The 17,489-nt window shown below is 35.1% G+C and overlaps 3 protein-coding genes across 4 annotated transcripts; 1 reads left to right on the forward strand and 2 right to left on the reverse strand.

Moving 5' to 3' along the window:
* Positions 1–262: 262 nt before the first annotated feature.
* On the reverse strand, positions 263–6,127 carry LOC145597766 (ras-related protein RABH1b). Its single transcript, XM_081654010.1, has 6 exons — positions 5,763–6,127; positions 3,999–4,069; positions 3,823–3,911; positions 3,632–3,743; positions 1,539–1,629; positions 263–631 (listed from the first exon to the last, which is right to left on the reverse strand). The coding sequence occupies exons 1-6, from the start codon at positions 5,877–5,879 to the stop codon at positions 488–490; spliced, it is 624 nt and encodes a 207-aa protein (XP_081510136.1). The 5' UTR covers positions 5,880–6,127; the 3' UTR covers positions 263–487.
* Positions 6,128–7,546: 1,419 nt separating this feature from the next.
* Positions 7,547–11,237, forward strand: LOC145597979 (vesicle transport protein GOT1-like). 2 transcript variants are annotated; one of them, XR_014103468.1, is made up of 8 exons: positions 7,547–7,682; positions 7,905–7,980; positions 9,094–9,185; positions 9,288–9,368; positions 9,500–9,597; positions 9,684–9,765; positions 10,015–10,110; positions 10,899–11,237. XR_014103468.1 is itself a non-coding variant. In XM_081654259.1 (7 exons), the coding sequence occupies exons 2-7, from the start codon at positions 7,950–7,952 to the stop codon at positions 10,935–10,937; spliced, it is 423 nt and encodes a 140-aa protein (XP_081510385.1). In that variant the 5' UTR covers positions 7,547–7,682; positions 7,905–7,949; the 3' UTR covers positions 10,938–11,237. The 2 variants fall into 2 exon arrangements, 1 of the variants encoding a protein (XP_081510385.1); XM_081654259.1 differs by lacking the exon at positions 10,015–10,110.
* A 257-nt stretch (positions 11,238–11,494) lies between these two features.
* On the reverse strand, positions 11,495–12,182 carry LOC145599473 (putative invertase inhibitor). The gene has a single exon (XM_081655847.1). It carries the CDS (start codon positions 12,179–12,181, stop codon positions 11,594–11,596), a length of 588 nt encoding a protein of 195 aa, XP_081511973.1. The 5' UTR covers position 12,182; the 3' UTR covers positions 11,495–11,593.
* Between the last annotated feature and the right edge of the window lie 5,307 nt (positions 12,183–17,489).

Genomic DNA, 17,489 nt, shown 5'->3' on the forward strand with positions numbered 1-17,489 from the left:
GGGGGAAATCTATCTCTGCATCTGTTATAATTAAACCAGAAGTACACATATGCTATTAACATATACGAAGTATGTAACAAAAACATATACGAAGTATGTAACAAAAAGAAAAATGGAAAAATTACGTATCTTTGAGAATTGAGAATGCGAATCGCGCTATCAAGCATTAGCTCCATACGCTTTCAAAAAACAGAGTATGGCAAAGGAAGCTGGCCGTCTCTTTGAGCTAACAAGTCATATTCATATCTGAAACACTTTGGAGTTCAGACAAATAATAGCATAATAAATCAGATGGATCTTTCTACGTCCTTTAGTCCCTCAAATTTTCAAAGAACAATCTTTAACTCTAGCAAGAACAGCACAACATTATCACTATGATTACTTCGGAGACAAAGAGCAAAATCTTTCTAGATTCAAAGGCCGAAAGTACAAACAGGTACACAAAACTAAGTAGAATGCAACTTCCATGGAGCATTATGAGGTAAGGTCAGCAAGCACATCCACTGCCCTGGGACTGCGACTGGGGTGCACTCGACGTGGACTTAAGACTTACATCAACCATATCCTCTTGCTTTGTTGAAGAGAGTGTCTCCATACCGGGTAATGCAGCAGCAATTTTCCGAAACAGTGCCTGCAATTTCCATATGTTAAATATCATGGTATGAAATCATCCTACTTTGCAAGGAGAAAAAAAAATCAGAATAATATGATGGCCCTGCCAGGTCAAGCTTTCAAACATCAAAACACAATGTCACAACAACGGCTTTAGAATATACTGTCACCTAACACGGAACTACATATTCCTGTGCAATGCCAAACAAAGATATTGGAACTGAAGTAACCTGAAAAACGTATATTCATTTAACCAAAGCACCAAAGAAAGTACAAGAGCAATGAAAAGAAAAAGATCAAAGGACTATCAAGAGCTGGCAAGACAAAAGCCAATTGAAGAGCATCAGAAATTACTGGGTGCTCCAATAAATGATTCAGATAAGAGCAAATAAAACATTGATAATTACAGCAAGAATTACATCAGATCAAGAGGGTTAAATACTTGCTTAGGTGTTCTAATCTGAACATGTAAAACAGAGCAAGAGACATGGAGAAGCTCTGTATTGGAATAGGAAGAGAAAACAACATTTGGCAATCATGACATATAAAAATCATTTAACAATTGACAAAGTGACAAGGAGAATGTGAAAAGGGATAAGTTAGGGCCAAAGGCAAACGCATCACCTAATAATAGCTTAATTCATACAATCATACGAGCTCCGATTATGGTATAAATGCTCCAACCAAATATCATAGACATTGAATTATGATATCATCCTCAAGTGCAATTTAAGCAAAAGTTAAACTATCGTGACAAAATTCTCATTGAATTTATGGGAACGTTGCTAAAAGATTTTCGCTGGTCATTGGTTCATCCAAGTGTGCAGCTTAAGCAAAAGTTGCTAAATGGGAATTTCATGTCATCATATTATCAGACATGGACTCAGAACGATTCTGACATGACAAAAAAAATGCTAAAGATGTACCTTAATGTTAAAGCCAGCTTTTGCACTAGTTTCAATAAACATGACATTGAGATCACGAGCTTTTGCTTCTCCTTCTTCTATGGAGACTTGCCTGTGAAGTGAAAAAAAAAAATAGATTAATTAATTAAAATCAGTGAAACAACAGCAACGGGTGTGATAAAACTGTCCCCAAGATCGACAAAGGAAATATACAGGAAAATTAACAGAGCATACCAAGTATACAAGTTACATTCTGGAGAACCACCTAATAAGAAATTTCGACTCGAATGCTAACTATTTCAGTTAATAATATAATTTTGGGGATGGTACAATAATTGCGATTGTAATCGATCTACCTCACAGGCCTTCGAGGCTCCCCTTAAATAAAAGATAATATTTGCAATGTCAACCCACTTCAATCAATTTTCACCAGGAAAAAAGACATCAAGTGCCAAATTTGAATCTTCCTTATTTTTATTCTTCCCTTTTACTCTACAAATTCCTCCACACTCCTTCCACTACACCAACCAGGCAACCGCCACTATTTTTAGTTTTTGAATTGCATGTCTAGCTAAGCAATGGCCCCAAGAAATTGTGAATCCTTTTGCAAAACCAAACCATCTCTGTTGTCATCATCACTGAAGAAAATAGGTTGTAAACAGAGATGGAGTAAAAGGGAAGAAGTGGCTATGTTGACCGAGGTGCAGCGGGGTGAAAAAATGCAAGGGAAATGGAAATTTCATGTCATCATATTATCAGACATTGACTCGGGACAATTCTGACATGACAAAAAAAAATACAAAAAAAAATGATTCCCATGCAAAGTGGCTTATATTATACTTCCTCCGTTACTAAATAATTGACACACTTTCCTTAGGTGCATAATAAATAATCCCCACACTCACTCAGACATTCCACTAACTTCACTTTACAATGGCCTGTGCACTAATTTTATGAATAAAATAACATTTCACTAACTTCACTTTACAATAAAATAATTCAATAAAACTACCCATTCAAACATTCTACTAACTTCACTAATGGCCCGTGCCCATTTCAATGTGTCAATTAAATTGGAACGGAGGGAGTACGAAGTAAGTGATTCCCTGCAAACTTTCCAAAAAAATTGAAAACATATGCTACAAACTACTCCATGATAATAAGCGATTTCTATGATTCACTATTGTCCTCTGCTCGACCATCAACACAAAGCATACAGACTTGACTTTTTAATAATAAAGCTCGCAGACTAGCAGTTATAAAGAAGCTAAAACTTTTTTGGCCATTTTATGAAATATTTAAGCATTTTCTCTTTCAGCTTGAAGATTTTGGATAAGGTTGTAATATAAAAGCATTTACAACTTTAATTTTTGCTGGAAATCTGCACCTAAGATCCCTTGCAGAAATGTAAGTCAGGTAGTTTTGAATCCAAAACAGCTCACTAAAGGTATGAATCAATATACAAACCTTTTGTTCAAGAGAGAATGATAAGACTGACTCTTCTAACGGTCTAACCAGAGGAAAAATTTTATTATGTTTCTGAACATTCCAACTATCCCAGATTTCCATTTACCATAAAGTCAAATCAATTAAGGCACTCACCATGTCACTCAGTTAGACCAACCTATTAATATATATGATTCAAAATCATTGGTACTACAGCCTGAAGTCCTCAAATTCACAAGAATTACCTAAGCATTGTGTGGGGAAACACTACAGACTAAAGGAAAAGCGGATCAACAAATTAAAATAGTCTAAAAGACAGCTTAGTCAGAAATCACAGAATGTAATCTAAAAGAAACACAAAGACAGCAATACTCCTTTCGTCCCTTATTGTTTGCACCAATTACTTATACAAACATGTAGTTGAGTATAAGTAAAAATTTTAAAAAGTCAACAATGTATGTCCAAACCAATCTACTAGACTCCCCGTAACTATAATTTTCTTATATACTGTATATCAATGGAAATTCATGGTCAAAATGGATGAACTATGACACCAAAAAAGAAAATGGAACAAACAAATAGGGATAGAGGGAATAATAATCCCACACAAAACAAATAAGTAGATCATTTCAAAACTGTAAACCTTTTTTTTCATGATTTTACTTTACCTCTTATCCACAAGATCAGTCTTGTTGCCAACAAGGACAATTATAACATCACTACCCCTCTCAGTGCGGACTTCCTCAATCCACTTTGCAGTGTTAAGGAAAGATTGTCGGCCTGCACAAAGCACAATATATAAATAGACTAAACATTGGCCCAAGAAAAATAAAATAGATAAAAGGTCAAGCAGCATTACTTGCAACATCATATACAATGACTGCCACAGACGAATCCCTTATGTAACTTGGTATAAGACTCCTGAATCTCTCTTGCCCAGCAGTATCCCTGTACACAAAATAGTATATCAATAGGATACTAGATAGTAGGCATACAGTATAAGCTTCAAAAAGTCAATTTGAGGATGAATCTTACCACAACTGTAGTCGTACAGTACGATCTTCAAGATACATGGTCTTTGATAGAAAATCAATACCAATTGTAGCCTGAGAAACATCAGAAGAGTCACATAAGCCTTAACCACCGCCAAAAGGGAGAGGGGATGAGATCACAAGTAACAACAAGCATATGAAAGCATTAATTATAATATGCTACTATATATAAAATTCATCACTGACTAATGAGCATTCCTCAGCCACAGTTTCACGCTACTTAAAGGCACCAGGTATCTTTTTCAATCCTTGCTGCTAGTCTAAGACTAACCATCACCTCAATTTATCTAAATTATGCCTATCTTGTCTCTTTTTGGTTTGATCCCCTATCTAAGAACTACTCACCCTTTTAATTCAACTGCATCCCCAGACCCTACAAAGACCTTAAACCAAGAGCTCAAAAGAGGCAAAAAGTAATACGTAGTATATACTAAAACAATGATAGCTTCAACACTATGAAGAAAAGAGCAACTCTTCAATCCATGAAGCATCACATTTCAAAAATCTTCTTGATGAGCCTAAATGCTTTTTCATCCCTCCTAACCTCTCTACCCGTAGTTTTTTTATACTTATTGCTAAACTCTGCCACTGGCTTATGCTTAAGCATAATACTTCCTCCGCCGCAAATCACTTGCTACATAGTCCTTTTTGGACATCCTAATTTAATTGCCACATTGCTGATTGCTCTGATGCAATACTTTTTCTACAAAGTTGGTCCCCATATCCAACCACCCACTTTTTTCTCTCCACTTTTTTTATCTCTTAAAAGTTAAAACCATGTATAAAGCATATGTAACAACAGTTTCAGGACAGAAGGTGTATATAAGTATTTGAATTGATCTATGTAAACATTCATTATTTAGACTGACATAAGTCAATGCACGCTTTAATTATTCTTATGTTGTCTACAATTGCATCAAATTCCAAAATAAGTCCTCTCTCCAACCCTTCTGCTACATTCTTGATCGAAGGAAAGATATTTACAAGAGACAAGCATGGATCCTAATCTCTAACAAAATATTACCATATAGCATACTTTCTTAAACTTCCTTCTAATCACTGTTTGCTTGCTTCCCACAGCGGCCCTTCTGCAAAACAAGGACTTTTAAAGTTGTAAATACCTTTGTCCTGACTTTTCCCATTATAAGGGTTCAACTTCAACCAATGATACAAAAGCAATGTACTCACTCATCTAGTCCCCTTTACAGTTGACAGAGAAAAGACCTCATTTTAGACATGTATCACAATTCACACACAAAACAGCAAGTGATCAGCACATTCGATCCAACTATTTCCTCTCAAAATATCATCAAACCGCTATATTCGAACATAACCGCAATGTGGTAACAATGCCATATGTGATTCACAAATGTTGCATCACTAGCCAAAGGAAGCACCAAATCACCCACTTCTACAACAGTACAACTCACTCACTATAATCAGTATATAGGGTGATCCTTTTTCTAATTCTACTCAACTTTACAACAATTCTCTATCAAAACTACAGATCTAAATCCCACTCCAAAAATCTATTTCAGAATCACAAAATTTCGAGATCATAATTCAAACAATTTAAAAGAATCCTAATCAGATTCATACAATAAGATTTAATCAGCAGAAAACAAAGAATCAAATCAATCAATAATATAAAACCCTAAAAACGATTAGATCCGTCAAAACCTAACAATCATTCAAAACGAAAATTGATGATGATCAAATTAACATCAAAAAGAAAGGAAAAAATCACCTGATAGGTATTATCGAACTTATCATACATAAAACGAGTGATTATACTGGTTTTACCAACAGATTGATCGCCTAAGAAGACAAGCTTGTATTTTGCTAAAGCTGAAACTGGCGCCATAATTGGGGAATTTGAAGGTGAATTCAAGTGAACAAAAACACAATTATCGCAAATCTAGATGAAATTCAATTGAATCGTTTGAGAAATTTGTTTGAATTTGAGATGAATCCCAGAAAAAATAAGATTGCGATTGGAAAATTGGAGTGTGGGAAAATTGTCGTTTTCGGGTTGGAGGGGAGGAGAGAGAAAGAGCTGCCGAAGTGAGGGAGAGACAGCAGTGAGTTAGGAGGCTAACCAGCCCGGCTAACGCCCCAAAGTGGACTTTATTGCGACATGTGAGAGTGCACCGATCATTATTTTATGCACACGAGAGCATGATGTGGGTCACGAGTATCTCGAAATTATAATTTGATACTCATTCGAAGTTTCTACCTACTCGAAAGAAAATTAATGAATAAAACTTATGATAAGTTTGCACTCCGTAATATGGTAGAGAATCATTCCTTACAATAATTACAATTGATCATTTTTCTTTTCATTGAAAATTACAATTGATTCATGTTTTTTTTTGGAGGGGTAAGTAAAAGGTTCATTTTAGATTGGGGGTTAGGGAAATCCTTACATTGAGCTTGGTGAGATTCAACTTGAAAGTTGGAAAGCTAGTCAATTGCGATAGCTTACTATCTCGGTCCATGTATAAATTATGATGTACACTTAACTTACAAAATGAGTGACAAGACTAATAAGATATGTTAAAAGAAAATACTTGTAATATTTTAGTGGTAGCACATTTAAGAGTCATTCAAAACCCCCTTACACATCCACATTCCTAGAGTTATAACATAGGAATCGTGTATTCTAAACATTGTTATTTTTTCCAACTCCATGCTTACCACCAAGCTACCAAGTGAACTTATAAGAGAACCCTAATGAAAGTAATATAAATATATAATCACTATGTATTCTATAATTATAACTTAGTTTAGCTCCATATCCTCCCACTAATTTGTGATCCCACATATTGTTAGTATAAAAATTATATGCATTAGATTCCTCAATGGAATCATATTCTTTTCAAGAACTGAAGCATTAGAGAAGGTTTATCATGAGCACCCCCGTGATTACTCACCTTTGGTCTTTTGCATGTCAAAAAGTTCAAATCCCTTACACAAATACTCTGTACTTCGTATGACATAGCGCCACATTTTCGGTGATATAAATCTTCACTTTTGACATGAAAGTATGTTAAAAAGAATGTACATATATATGACCAGAAATATACATATAATATACTTAAGGTTCCTGATACAAATCACCCCTAGATGTATAATCGTTTGGCTAAACTATGTTAATTGCTAAACATTAATAGGTTTAATAGTGTGTTGGTTGATATTGGGTGAAGGCCTAATTGCCTAAGGCAACAACTTTAGTGTTAGATTGAGCTTATTTGAAAAAATTTATGGAGTCATATTTGAGTGATGAGTCATTTAGTTCGATTTTCAAAATATAATAATAATAAATAAATATATAATAGATTATTAATATCATACTAGTACTACTGTACTAGTATTACCTTGTACTCCATGTAACACGTTTTATGATTTCATTCTAATTACATTTACCCTCATTAACAATTTAACACCAACCAAATTTAATTTTGATGTAAAATTTTGATTCGGTGTTGTCTCTCATCTCATTGGCCAAATGGCGTGGCAACTACGAGTATAAGCTTTTTGCCTTTCAAATAACGCCTTTTCCAACTTCCACTTCATTTCATCACCATCTTCATCTCTTTTTCTTCTTCCTTAATATTTTCGAAACACCTCGAATACGTTTGCTTCATTCTCTCTCCTCCATTAACAGGTATTCGCAATAGCTTAAGCTTTCCTTTTTTTTTCATGTATTTCAGCTTTAACTTCAACCTTTTGATTTCTCATACAACTAATTTTAAATTTGTAGTTAGTTGTATGTAAGTTCGATCTTTGATTTTGTTCAAACCCTAATTATTTCGTCATTTGATCATTTTTGTTGTAATTATTATCTTCTGTTTTTTATTTTGTTGTTGTTCCTTTTGATTTCGTGTAGAATTGTTCCCGGATTTCGCAGATTTGACCTTTGGAATCGGCAAACATGGCGTCGTTCGAGATGGATGATAGAAAAAGTAAGCGGATACTTCGTTTTTTGGAAATTAATTGTTATTAAGATTAATACAATTCTTAAGAATTGTTAATTGGTGTTAAATGAGTTAGTTTTAACTATTGTATTGAAATTATGCTTATGCAAATTGGGATGCTGCTGATATTCTGTATTAGATTGAACGGTGGATTGGTGGTGAATTGAGTTGATTGTTGCTATTGTTATTATATCATGCTTGTGTGATTTGGTATGCTGTTAAGATTTCGAATTTAATAACGCGGTAGATTGTGGCAGTGAATTGGGTTTGACTATCACTCTAATTGCTGTTTTTTGAATTGATTTTAAATCATGCTTGTGTGATTTCGGATGCTCGATAAGGGCGATAACTTGGTGGATCATGGTGGTAAATCGGGTTTGAGTTTTGGATAGTAGCTATAGTTTCTAATCATAAATGTGAATTTGGGACTAAATTAGGAGGGAGGGATTGTTGTTTGCAACTCTTTATTAACTGTTTTCTGCTGCTATGTAATTCCGACTTCGGAACAGAATTTGGTTTTGGAGAGGACTGTGGATGTTTGTGTCAAACCTTTTGATCTCTTTCCTGATTATGATCTAATCGCCTAATTGGAAGACTATAGGTTTGTGTTCAAAATCCAAACTTGGGGACAACAGTCCTATCCAAGTGATAAATTACAAATCATGTGTTTTCAATTAAGACCTTAGAGTGACAATTCCATGGGGAGGGATATCATAGAAACAGAGCTTTTTACTACTTGGTGCTATGTATTCATAGTTGGGGAACACGGTTTCATGTACTAGTTTGTAACTTAGGGAGTCAGGGTAGCACCACCAAGTTCTGGTCTGCTTATCATTCTACTTTGAAGCGTGAGAATCATACTTATTGTGTCTGCAAGTCAGATGTGGGTTTATTTTGGTGGCCGCATACGTACTACATAGTTGGAACTTTCCTGTCCTCATTGGTTAAAGGCCTTTAGAACACAACTTTAGGTTTTGATTGCTGCCTTTTGCTGAGAGTATGTTTCTCCTTCCTCTGTATCGAATATGAACTTTTTTTGGATTCATGAGAACTGCTGAAGAAGCTACTAATTGTGATTTCTTGGAACGTTAAATTTGACAGAGATTGGACTGGGATTGACTGGATTTGGCATGTTCTTTACATTATTGGGGGTCATTTTCTTGTTTGACAAGGGGTTGCTTGCCATGGGTAACGTAAGTTTCTTATCTCATTCTTGTAATCTGATTTTTGTTTTTACATGTTCACTTCCTTCCGATGCTTATTGATGTTCTCTAATTGAAACTTTAATCTTTCAGATCCTCTTCCTGGCTGGTGTGACATTGACCATTGGGCCAAAATCCGCTCTTGGTTTTTTCATGAAACCTCAAAATTTTAAGGTCCTTCTGATGGCAATATCCCTCCCTCCCTTCCCTTCTTCCCTCCCTCCCTCCCTCCCTCCCTCCCTCCCTCCCCCTCTGAGTTTCCTGTGTCTGACAGTACTACTCATTGATTGTTCATGGTTACTCAGGGGACAATATCATTTGGTGTTGGCTTCTTCTTGGTTATTATTGGCTGGCCTATTATTGGCATGATTTTGGAATTATATGGATTCATTGTACTTTTCAGGTATGTAGATGTAGATGCTATAAAATTCTGCAATTTTATAGCTTCTAGTGTTTGAATGACAGCTGATTGGTTGATTATCTTTGCAGTGGCTTCTGGCCTACTTTGGCAGTTTTTATACAGAGGATACCTGTGCTTGGTTGGGTTTTGCAACATCCACTCTTTAGATCGGTAAATCATCTGACTATATCTGATCATGGTAGTTCCAAGCTTTGGCAATAAAACGACTCGTTCTAGACCTGTCATATTCATCATATTTCTATTCTATAATATTCTCTGTATCTAATAACTGAGAGAGAGTTGTTGGTCTGCTTGATTGCTGCGTAAACTTGTGACCATTGTGTTCAAATTTCAATTGTTTCACTGTCACACTCTGGATGCCGCCGGTGCAAGACTTGATGGTTTTATGCTATGTTTCAGGTCCAAACACAGGGTTCAATGAAAGAGAGAGGAAATTAAGAAATTGATAGAACCCTGAATAATATATAAAATTGGTTTACAGAGGCTTCATTGTGGGTTAGTTGTTTTAGTCACTGTTGTATGTGCATTCACTGCATTGCATGTGATTGATAAAAAAATAAGACTACATATAATTTTAAAAGTTGCATGTTCCATTGTCAAATTGTATCCAAATTCCCAGCTCTTTTTTACCTCTTGAAAGCTGAAAGACCAAGTCTTGCTGTGAGCTTAACATGATCTTTTTGCTATATATGATCTGATTGGGTACAGTGGTTTGGGTGCCTGATAGCTCTCTGTGAGGTTTTACATGCCTACACTGCAAGGAGACAGAGAAATTGCTAAATGTGGAGGTCCTAGAGCACGATAGATCTGATACTGGTTATGCCATTCAGATTGGCGGTCTATTTGAGTACTTAAATAATTGCTTCTATTCGAGTGTCTATGGCATGATCAGTCTTATGTGTTAATTTGTGGTCAATGATGCAGCCTTGAGCCCTTGACTGCTGTTAACTTACTATGCAGACCTTCTCAATATCTGAACCAGATACCTAGACTCATCAGCCTTAATAGAACAGGGAAAAAAAAAAAGGAAAAAAGTTTATAACAGCTTGAGCCAATCACCAGATTGTTGGGTTGGGTGATCATGTGATTTGTCATTGATAACACATACGAAAATGCATGTCTGCTAGATGAGTTCATCTCATTTATTTCTGTTATTTTTAATTTTGCTTTTTGGTTGAGAATTAGTAATTCATTACTTATAATTTTTCTACATGGCTTGTGGTTAATTAATTTATCGCACACATACCATTTGACCTTATGTTGCTTACTTCTGTAATTGGCAGTTGATAGACAGATTCCGCGGGAAACGGGTACCAGTATAAAGCTAAGGATGATTAGGAAAAAGTGAAGAAGCTGAATTAGATTGTTCTTTGTAAGTGTTTTGGGGAAGGAGACTGTTCAAAGGTGTAATATTTGTAGATTATTTCAGTAGTAAGTGTGTCATCCTTTGTTTGGCTCACTTGTTCAAGTTTTTGCCCACTTCCTTAGGAGCTTTCCGTTATTTTTTTGTACAGATCAAACTAACAAAAGCACAATTTGTGTGGTTAACTACTTTACTTTATAGTAGTATAAAGATACTTGTATATGTTTTGTCGTATAATGATGTTCAACTTTTGTAACTACACAGCAGTGGAAAAATTTTATGTTTTCATATCAATTATCCTGCCCTCATGTACTAAGAGTGACTTGTTCAGTAAGAATTATTTTTGTTGAATTTCACGTTGGGTTTCTTATTTGTATGAATGTATATTATATGTTTTTTTTGTTGAATTTCACATTGGGTTTCTTATTTGTATGAATGTATATTATATGTTAGTTTATGGTATCAGTAACTTAAATCGGCGAAGACAAGAGGTGCTACTACTATGTGCTTAAATTTAGGAGGCAATATTAGCGAATATTTACAACAGAAAACAATTCCTTTAGTGGTAAAACATTTAGCTAATAGAGACTATTCATATTTATTATTGAAGCTGGATCAAGACCATGAGTTCAGATCTGAGTTAATTAGGTCAATAATACACAAAGTTATGCCACACAACTGACTTAAGGTGCTGTTTTCCCTTGTAAGAGGAGATTCATTACCCTCCTCCTTGAAGCCTGCTTCACATTTGTTAGTTGCTTGCATTATTTCACTTACCCATAAATATATAGCATCATGATTCTTTCCAGACACATATTCTCCGATGCTCTCTTCCAATTTTATGTTCATTTCTAGATACAGCTCCATGCAGGACTCCAGACAACTGCTGCAACGAAGATCAGACTCATTTTTGGTTAACATGCCACTTATGATCCAAAATGTGCTGGTGGCATTTTCTAGGGCTAGCTCTAGAGCAATCAGCCCAAGCCCTGCGAGGTCAGTGGCATGGCTAACAGGGACTGCAGCAAGTGATGAATAACAGAAGTCATAGCTGTAATTGGATGAAGTTTTTTGGGCACATGTTTCGCATGTTTTGTTGATTATATCTGCTGATATATCTTCTGTAGGGGTGACACATTGAAGGGGAACTAATAGAGAAAATATAAAGACAAGAGAGTAGAGGAAGATAGAGGATGATCTCATCTTTCTGTTGCTTCCTAATATTTCAAATGAAGATATCAGTGTGAATGTATATATAGGCATAAGGCTTATAGTAGTTATGCATGAAACTTATGGCAGAACCTTTAATCAGCCATTCAAGTTGTACTTCCTTATGACCTTATGTGGTTGGAGGGTTGGAGCCGTTGGACCCCACGCTTAAGTAACGAAAAAGATTTAACATTAATAACATGCAGTGCAGAGACTAGAGAGTAGAGAGGATGCTCAGTCACACACATTAGCACTATTTCCGACACACGCTGTCCTATTTGGGTCGTTATCTTCTACCAGGAAGGTTCCTTGGTAATACTTTGAAAGTGGGTACATTTCTGAAGTTACAGGGGTTGATGTAGGGATTTATCCTTTTACGAAGCTTCCTTTTCTTGTTTCATATGGAGTTACTGATATATTTCCTGTTCTATGCAAACTACTCCCTGGTTAAGAAAAAATATCTGAATGTAAAGGCACTCAGAAATCTGGTAGTTCATAGCTACATGATATTAGAAAAGTATATTTCATTAATTTTGTGGTTGATCAAAGGAGTACTGTTCGCATAAAACCTTGGCATTCATTAAATTTTTTAGCATGCTTATTAAAGTCGTCTGTGCTTTTTGTAGGAAGAAGAGGTTATGGTGGAGACAGGAAAGGCTAGCTAGAGACATACTACCCTTTTTTTTTTCCCTTTTTTGAGGAAAGAGACATGCAACTTAAGTTGTCATTAGTTATCAAAATAAATCAGATGCAAATGAAGAATGATCCAGGCTTACAACTGATGTAGAACTTCTGGGAGGGTAACGGTCATAAAATGGTGCAAATGGTAGAATTGCTCCCGAAAACCAACATACGAAGTATATTATTTGATTGATGCATTGCATACATAATTAGAATGCATCAGAGCACCAAACTTGAAATGCAAATCATATTCATAACCATATCAAACAAAATGACTATTCAATATTTCAAGATGATTGAAAGTTACATTATTATCAAAACATCCAAAGCTCACAATGAGATTTATCTCAGTCTGGGTATTACACCTCAAATGAACGACGCTAACAAAAATAGAACGACATTTGGAGAGCATAATCATGGTGGAAAAGCTTCATGATTCAGAGCTCCTTTTCGTCATCAGTTCGGAGGACTGTCAAGCAAAAAACAGCAAAGAGTGAGTATAACAGAAAGCAACAACAAGCCAATGCTAGGCTGCTAGCATATACAAGAACATTCTAATGGCTGCATGATAACAGTGTATAAAGAACTCAACATCAGCATACAAATATAAGAATAAGAAGAAAAGACTACACAAGTTATTTGGAGACAAAATTTGTATTATTCACAATGAAGTCAAACATTTTGGCTCTTCGTCAGGGCTGCTTGGAACCAAGTGGTGGTAGGAGAAAAGTTACAAAGAAAGATGGGTTGAGATGAAGGTGGCAATAAATTAAACCCAACAAAAAGGTAATACATTCCCCCGTCCTTCACTCCCCCAACCAAGGCCACTTCAATGAAATCTATCACCTCTTCTTATAGTCTTTACTTATCCCCTAATTGATTACCCCTTGCAAGTATAAAAAGGGTAGGATAGCAAACCCTCAGTAAGTAGGTGTTTCACTAAATCACTGACCAATTTGCAAGTAGCTACACCCTAAAACAGAATAGAAATTCTACAAACTAAAGACTTTGGTCTTTGGCATTTTCCATAAAAGGGAAGTAACTACCATAAGGAGGAGGGGAGGGGGGGGGGGGGGGCTGTTCTGGCTCTGTAGCCGAGCAGGTGAGCATTAGAACTTCAGCCAAACATATAAACTAAAAAAGAGATAGTTTCCTAATGACGGTATTAACATGCAAGCACCCCTCAAATTCTTTACTATTGTCTGTGTAAGTAAATCACCAACAATGTCAGCTACAAGAGACTAAAGAACAAATAAATAGCATGCTCATCAAAATAAAGTCTAATATGTCCAAAGACTTGCCCTTGAAAATACCATGGAGACAATTAAGAGCATCTATAATTGATGCCCAGAAATTAGACCAGTTAAAGCAGGATTATCAATAAGCCAAGTTATCGCCATCCCCAGCCGCAAAGTTTGCACATTTATCACCAAGCTTCAAGATGCAGAATCCCTCCCAACAATATAATTATGCAAATCAGAGGATCTTTCTATGCTACACTACCATACATCAATTATTTAATAAGCTCAAAACCACAAAAACTTCTTATACTCCAGTAAATGCCCTGCAATTATATTACATTAAATTAATACACAGCCACTCAAAAATACTTGCCACCATTCCACATAAATTCTCTTAAAAAAATTTGCCACTTCACCCTTTATGAGCCAAGTAATAGCAGGAAACTTTTCAGTGCAAAATTCCTCAATCAATATAGAAAGAAAGCACAAAATTGAATGCCTAGTACAAAGTTACAAAAAAAAAAAAAAAAAAAAAAAAAAAAAAAAAAAAAAACTAATTTATGGATTCATACAACAATTTAGAAAGAAAAAAGGTCACGGCAAAACTAGAGTTAGAGTTAGCAATCGTGTCGTGTCATGTTTGTGTTCAAAATTAAACGGGATGGGAAGCCTCAACGCTAACCCGACCCGTTTAATCAATTGTTGTATCGTGTTGACTTGATGTGTTTGAGTAAACATGACGTGTTGATCCATTTAATTAAACGCGTCAGAAACCCTTGACAATAACCCAATATTTTCATGTCCGGTTCGTGTCGTGTTATGTCAACTTTTGCTGGGGCAATGAATGGGGATTTCGACTCACAGAAAAAAGAAAAAGGAAAAAATCAACCAAATGAACACATTATTCAATATAACCCATAGTCAATACTCAATACTCAATAGAACACATTCACATTCCATAGATCAATCATTCGTTGTTTACGACACCAATTTTAACAATTGAATAACCTTATCGTCCAAACAAATTACACTGAACACATTTGTTCGAGAACGAGCAAAAAAGATCAAACAAAGTTGACCACATGTGGATGAAGCAAAATGTAAATCATATGGAAGAAGCAAAATGTAAACCATAATTAACCATCATATTAGAAACCCAGAAAAACCCAGAAACCCTAGATCTCGATTGATTTAATCAAAACAGATAACACCAATAAAATAAGGGGAAAACAAGAACAATCAAAATCGATAAACTGAAAGAATGCAAAACAAATAATTGAAAAATCATACTTGGTTTCTGGGGTTTGCCATCTTCGAATTTGGAGATGGAGTAAAGAACTTTCTCCCTAGCAAGAGCTTCAGATTTGAAGGGTTCCTTGAGACAATTTCTGACCAGATTAGCGCAGATGTTTGAGTAGCTGATGTATGTCATCCCTGCTGCCCTCCAGAATGGAACTGCTGCGCTGCTGCTCATCTTCGATTCTACTTTCTCTCTCCTCTTTTCTTTCTTCTTCTTCTTTTTTCTGGGAATAGATAAAACTTTCTGTGCAAAAGACCTAGAAATTTCAGTGAAAATGTGATGGTAGATGATTATTTTTTTCAAGTTGGTTTTGTTTTTGGGTCTAAATTCAGCTCAACCCTTGAGGGATGTTTGGCGTTGGGTATTGGACTTTTATGTGCTACGTGGCCCAACTTAAGGAGGGTATCGAGAAAGCTAATTACGAGTTTCTCGGGCCCTATTCTTTTGAACTTCTGTGCAGAGCAGAGTAAAGCAGATTTTAGCAGAGCAGAGCACGACAACGCATAGTAGAGAGATTGAAACAACAATTTTTAAGTACTATTTTTAAGCAGAGCAGGGCAGAGTAGATTGAAGCAGAGCAGAGCAGCTCTAAAGAACGGGACCTCAATTCACTTTTAATTGCGACGTTTGTGTTGATTTATATGTTCGATAAGATGTAGTCATCTAAGATGTAGTCATAGAGTTATGTACAATTTTTGAGATCTGTCTCAATTTATATTTTCATAACATCAAATTTGTATATTTGTGAAATGTTAAATCATGCATTAGAAAGCATGAAATTCAAAACGTTGTAAATTAAAGTAAATGAATGAAGTATAAAAAGACATCTTAATTGTACAAATTAGCTTTCGTGTTGTCACATTTCCATGTTAGGTAAGGCGTCAATTGCTTACAAACATCCCAAAACTATAACTAGTATCAATCCCTCTTGAATTGTTTGTCAATTTATCACATTTGCGCAAGAACCATGTTTCATAATTAAGGTTATGACACTGACTAAAATAAGTTATGGTGTATGTCATTATCATCACGAAATTACTAAATATTGAATTTGCACACTAAGTCACATAATTTTGTTTGAGTATGCAAGAATTTGTAAATTTTGGGTATTTTCTTTCTTAAGTAGTTAAATACTACGTAGTTTTTTTTTTTTTTTTTTTTTCCACCCGCTTCACTTTTTGGGCTAATCCGGATTCGGGGATAAATTCTACATAGATGTTAGTGCAAAAAATCACTTCTCTGCACTGTGTTTGATGATATTTAAATAAATATATCTATACTTTTTACTTAAAAAAAATATCTTCATAGATTTGATCCTTAATTTTCAAACATCTAAATACATAAAATTTATATTAAATATTTGTCAAAAAAAAAAAATATTAAATCATAAGATATTAAGTAAAAAAACAATCGCATATTCAACCCATTGAACCTTGTGGATGTAGTATATATTTTTTTTTTACCATCTTAGCCACTAGTAATTTATGTTTTTTTTTAAAGCAGTAATTTACTTAGAAAGCACAAAATAATAATAATAATAATAATAATTATATAGCCTGAAAAAATTTGAATAATACAGTAGCATCAACAATTCTAAGGGCCTGTTCATATTAACTGAACTGAATTGAACTGATTGGAGCTGAACTGAACTGATTGGAACTGAACTGAACTGAACTGAATTGAGCTGAAAATTTTATGTGAGAGGGAAATTAAGAGCTGAACTGAACTGATAGGAACTGAACTGAACTGAACTGATTGGAGCTGAACTGAACTGAAATTAAGTAAATGTGAACAGACCCTAAGACAATGAAAAATTGTTTTGTTAGACCATTTTTTTTCTTACATTGTGTTTCAAATTATTAGCTATTCAAAAAAAAAAAAAATTCAAATTATTAATCCGATGTATCGTTAGAGTCACACACTAGTTTCAAATCTAATCGTCAAATTTCCAAATCTGATCAAATAAATCAGATAATTTAGCACAACCCTAGACTAGTACATTCATGCCCCCACCCCTACATCACCATTAACCAATAATATCACCACATTTCCCAACTAACATCATCCCCCAATTAAAAAT

Source organism: Chenopodium album, chromosome 20, assembly GCF_948465745.1.
Source record: "Chenopodium album chromosome 20, dcCheAlbu1.1, whole genome shotgun sequence".
Taxonomy (NCBI): domain Eukaryota; kingdom Viridiplantae; phylum Streptophyta; class Magnoliopsida; order Caryophyllales; family Amaranthaceae; genus Chenopodium; species Chenopodium album.

Bases quoted from the DNA above. Each gene is read 5' to 3' on its own strand.
- LOC145597766 (XM_081654010.1), bottom strand. From the start codon at position 5,879: ATGGCGCCAGTTTCAGCTTTAGCAAAATACAAGCTTGTCTTCTTAGGC. The intron at 4,070-5,762 runs GTGATTTTTTCC...GATGTTTCTCAG, and splicing joins AGTTCGATAATACCTATCAG to GCTACAATTGGTATTGATTT. The intron at 3,744-3,822 runs GTAATGCTGCTT...TGCTTTGTGCAG, and splicing joins CATTGTATATGATGTTGCAA to GCCGACAATCTTTCCTTAAC.
- LOC145597979 (XM_081654259.1), top strand. From the start codon at position 7,950: ATGGCGTCGTTCGAGATGGATGATAGAAAAA. The intron at 7,981-9,093 runs GTAAGCGGATAC...TAAATTTGACAG, and splicing joins CGAGATGGATGATAGAAAAA to AGATTGGACTGGGATTGACT. The intron at 9,369-9,499 runs GTCCTTCTGATG...ATGGTTACTCAG, and splicing joins TGAAACCTCAAAATTTTAAG to GGGACAATATCATTTGGTGT.
- LOC145599473 (XM_081655847.1), bottom strand. From the start codon at position 12,181: ATGAGATCATCCTCTATCTTCCTCTACTCTCTTGTCTTTATATTTTCT.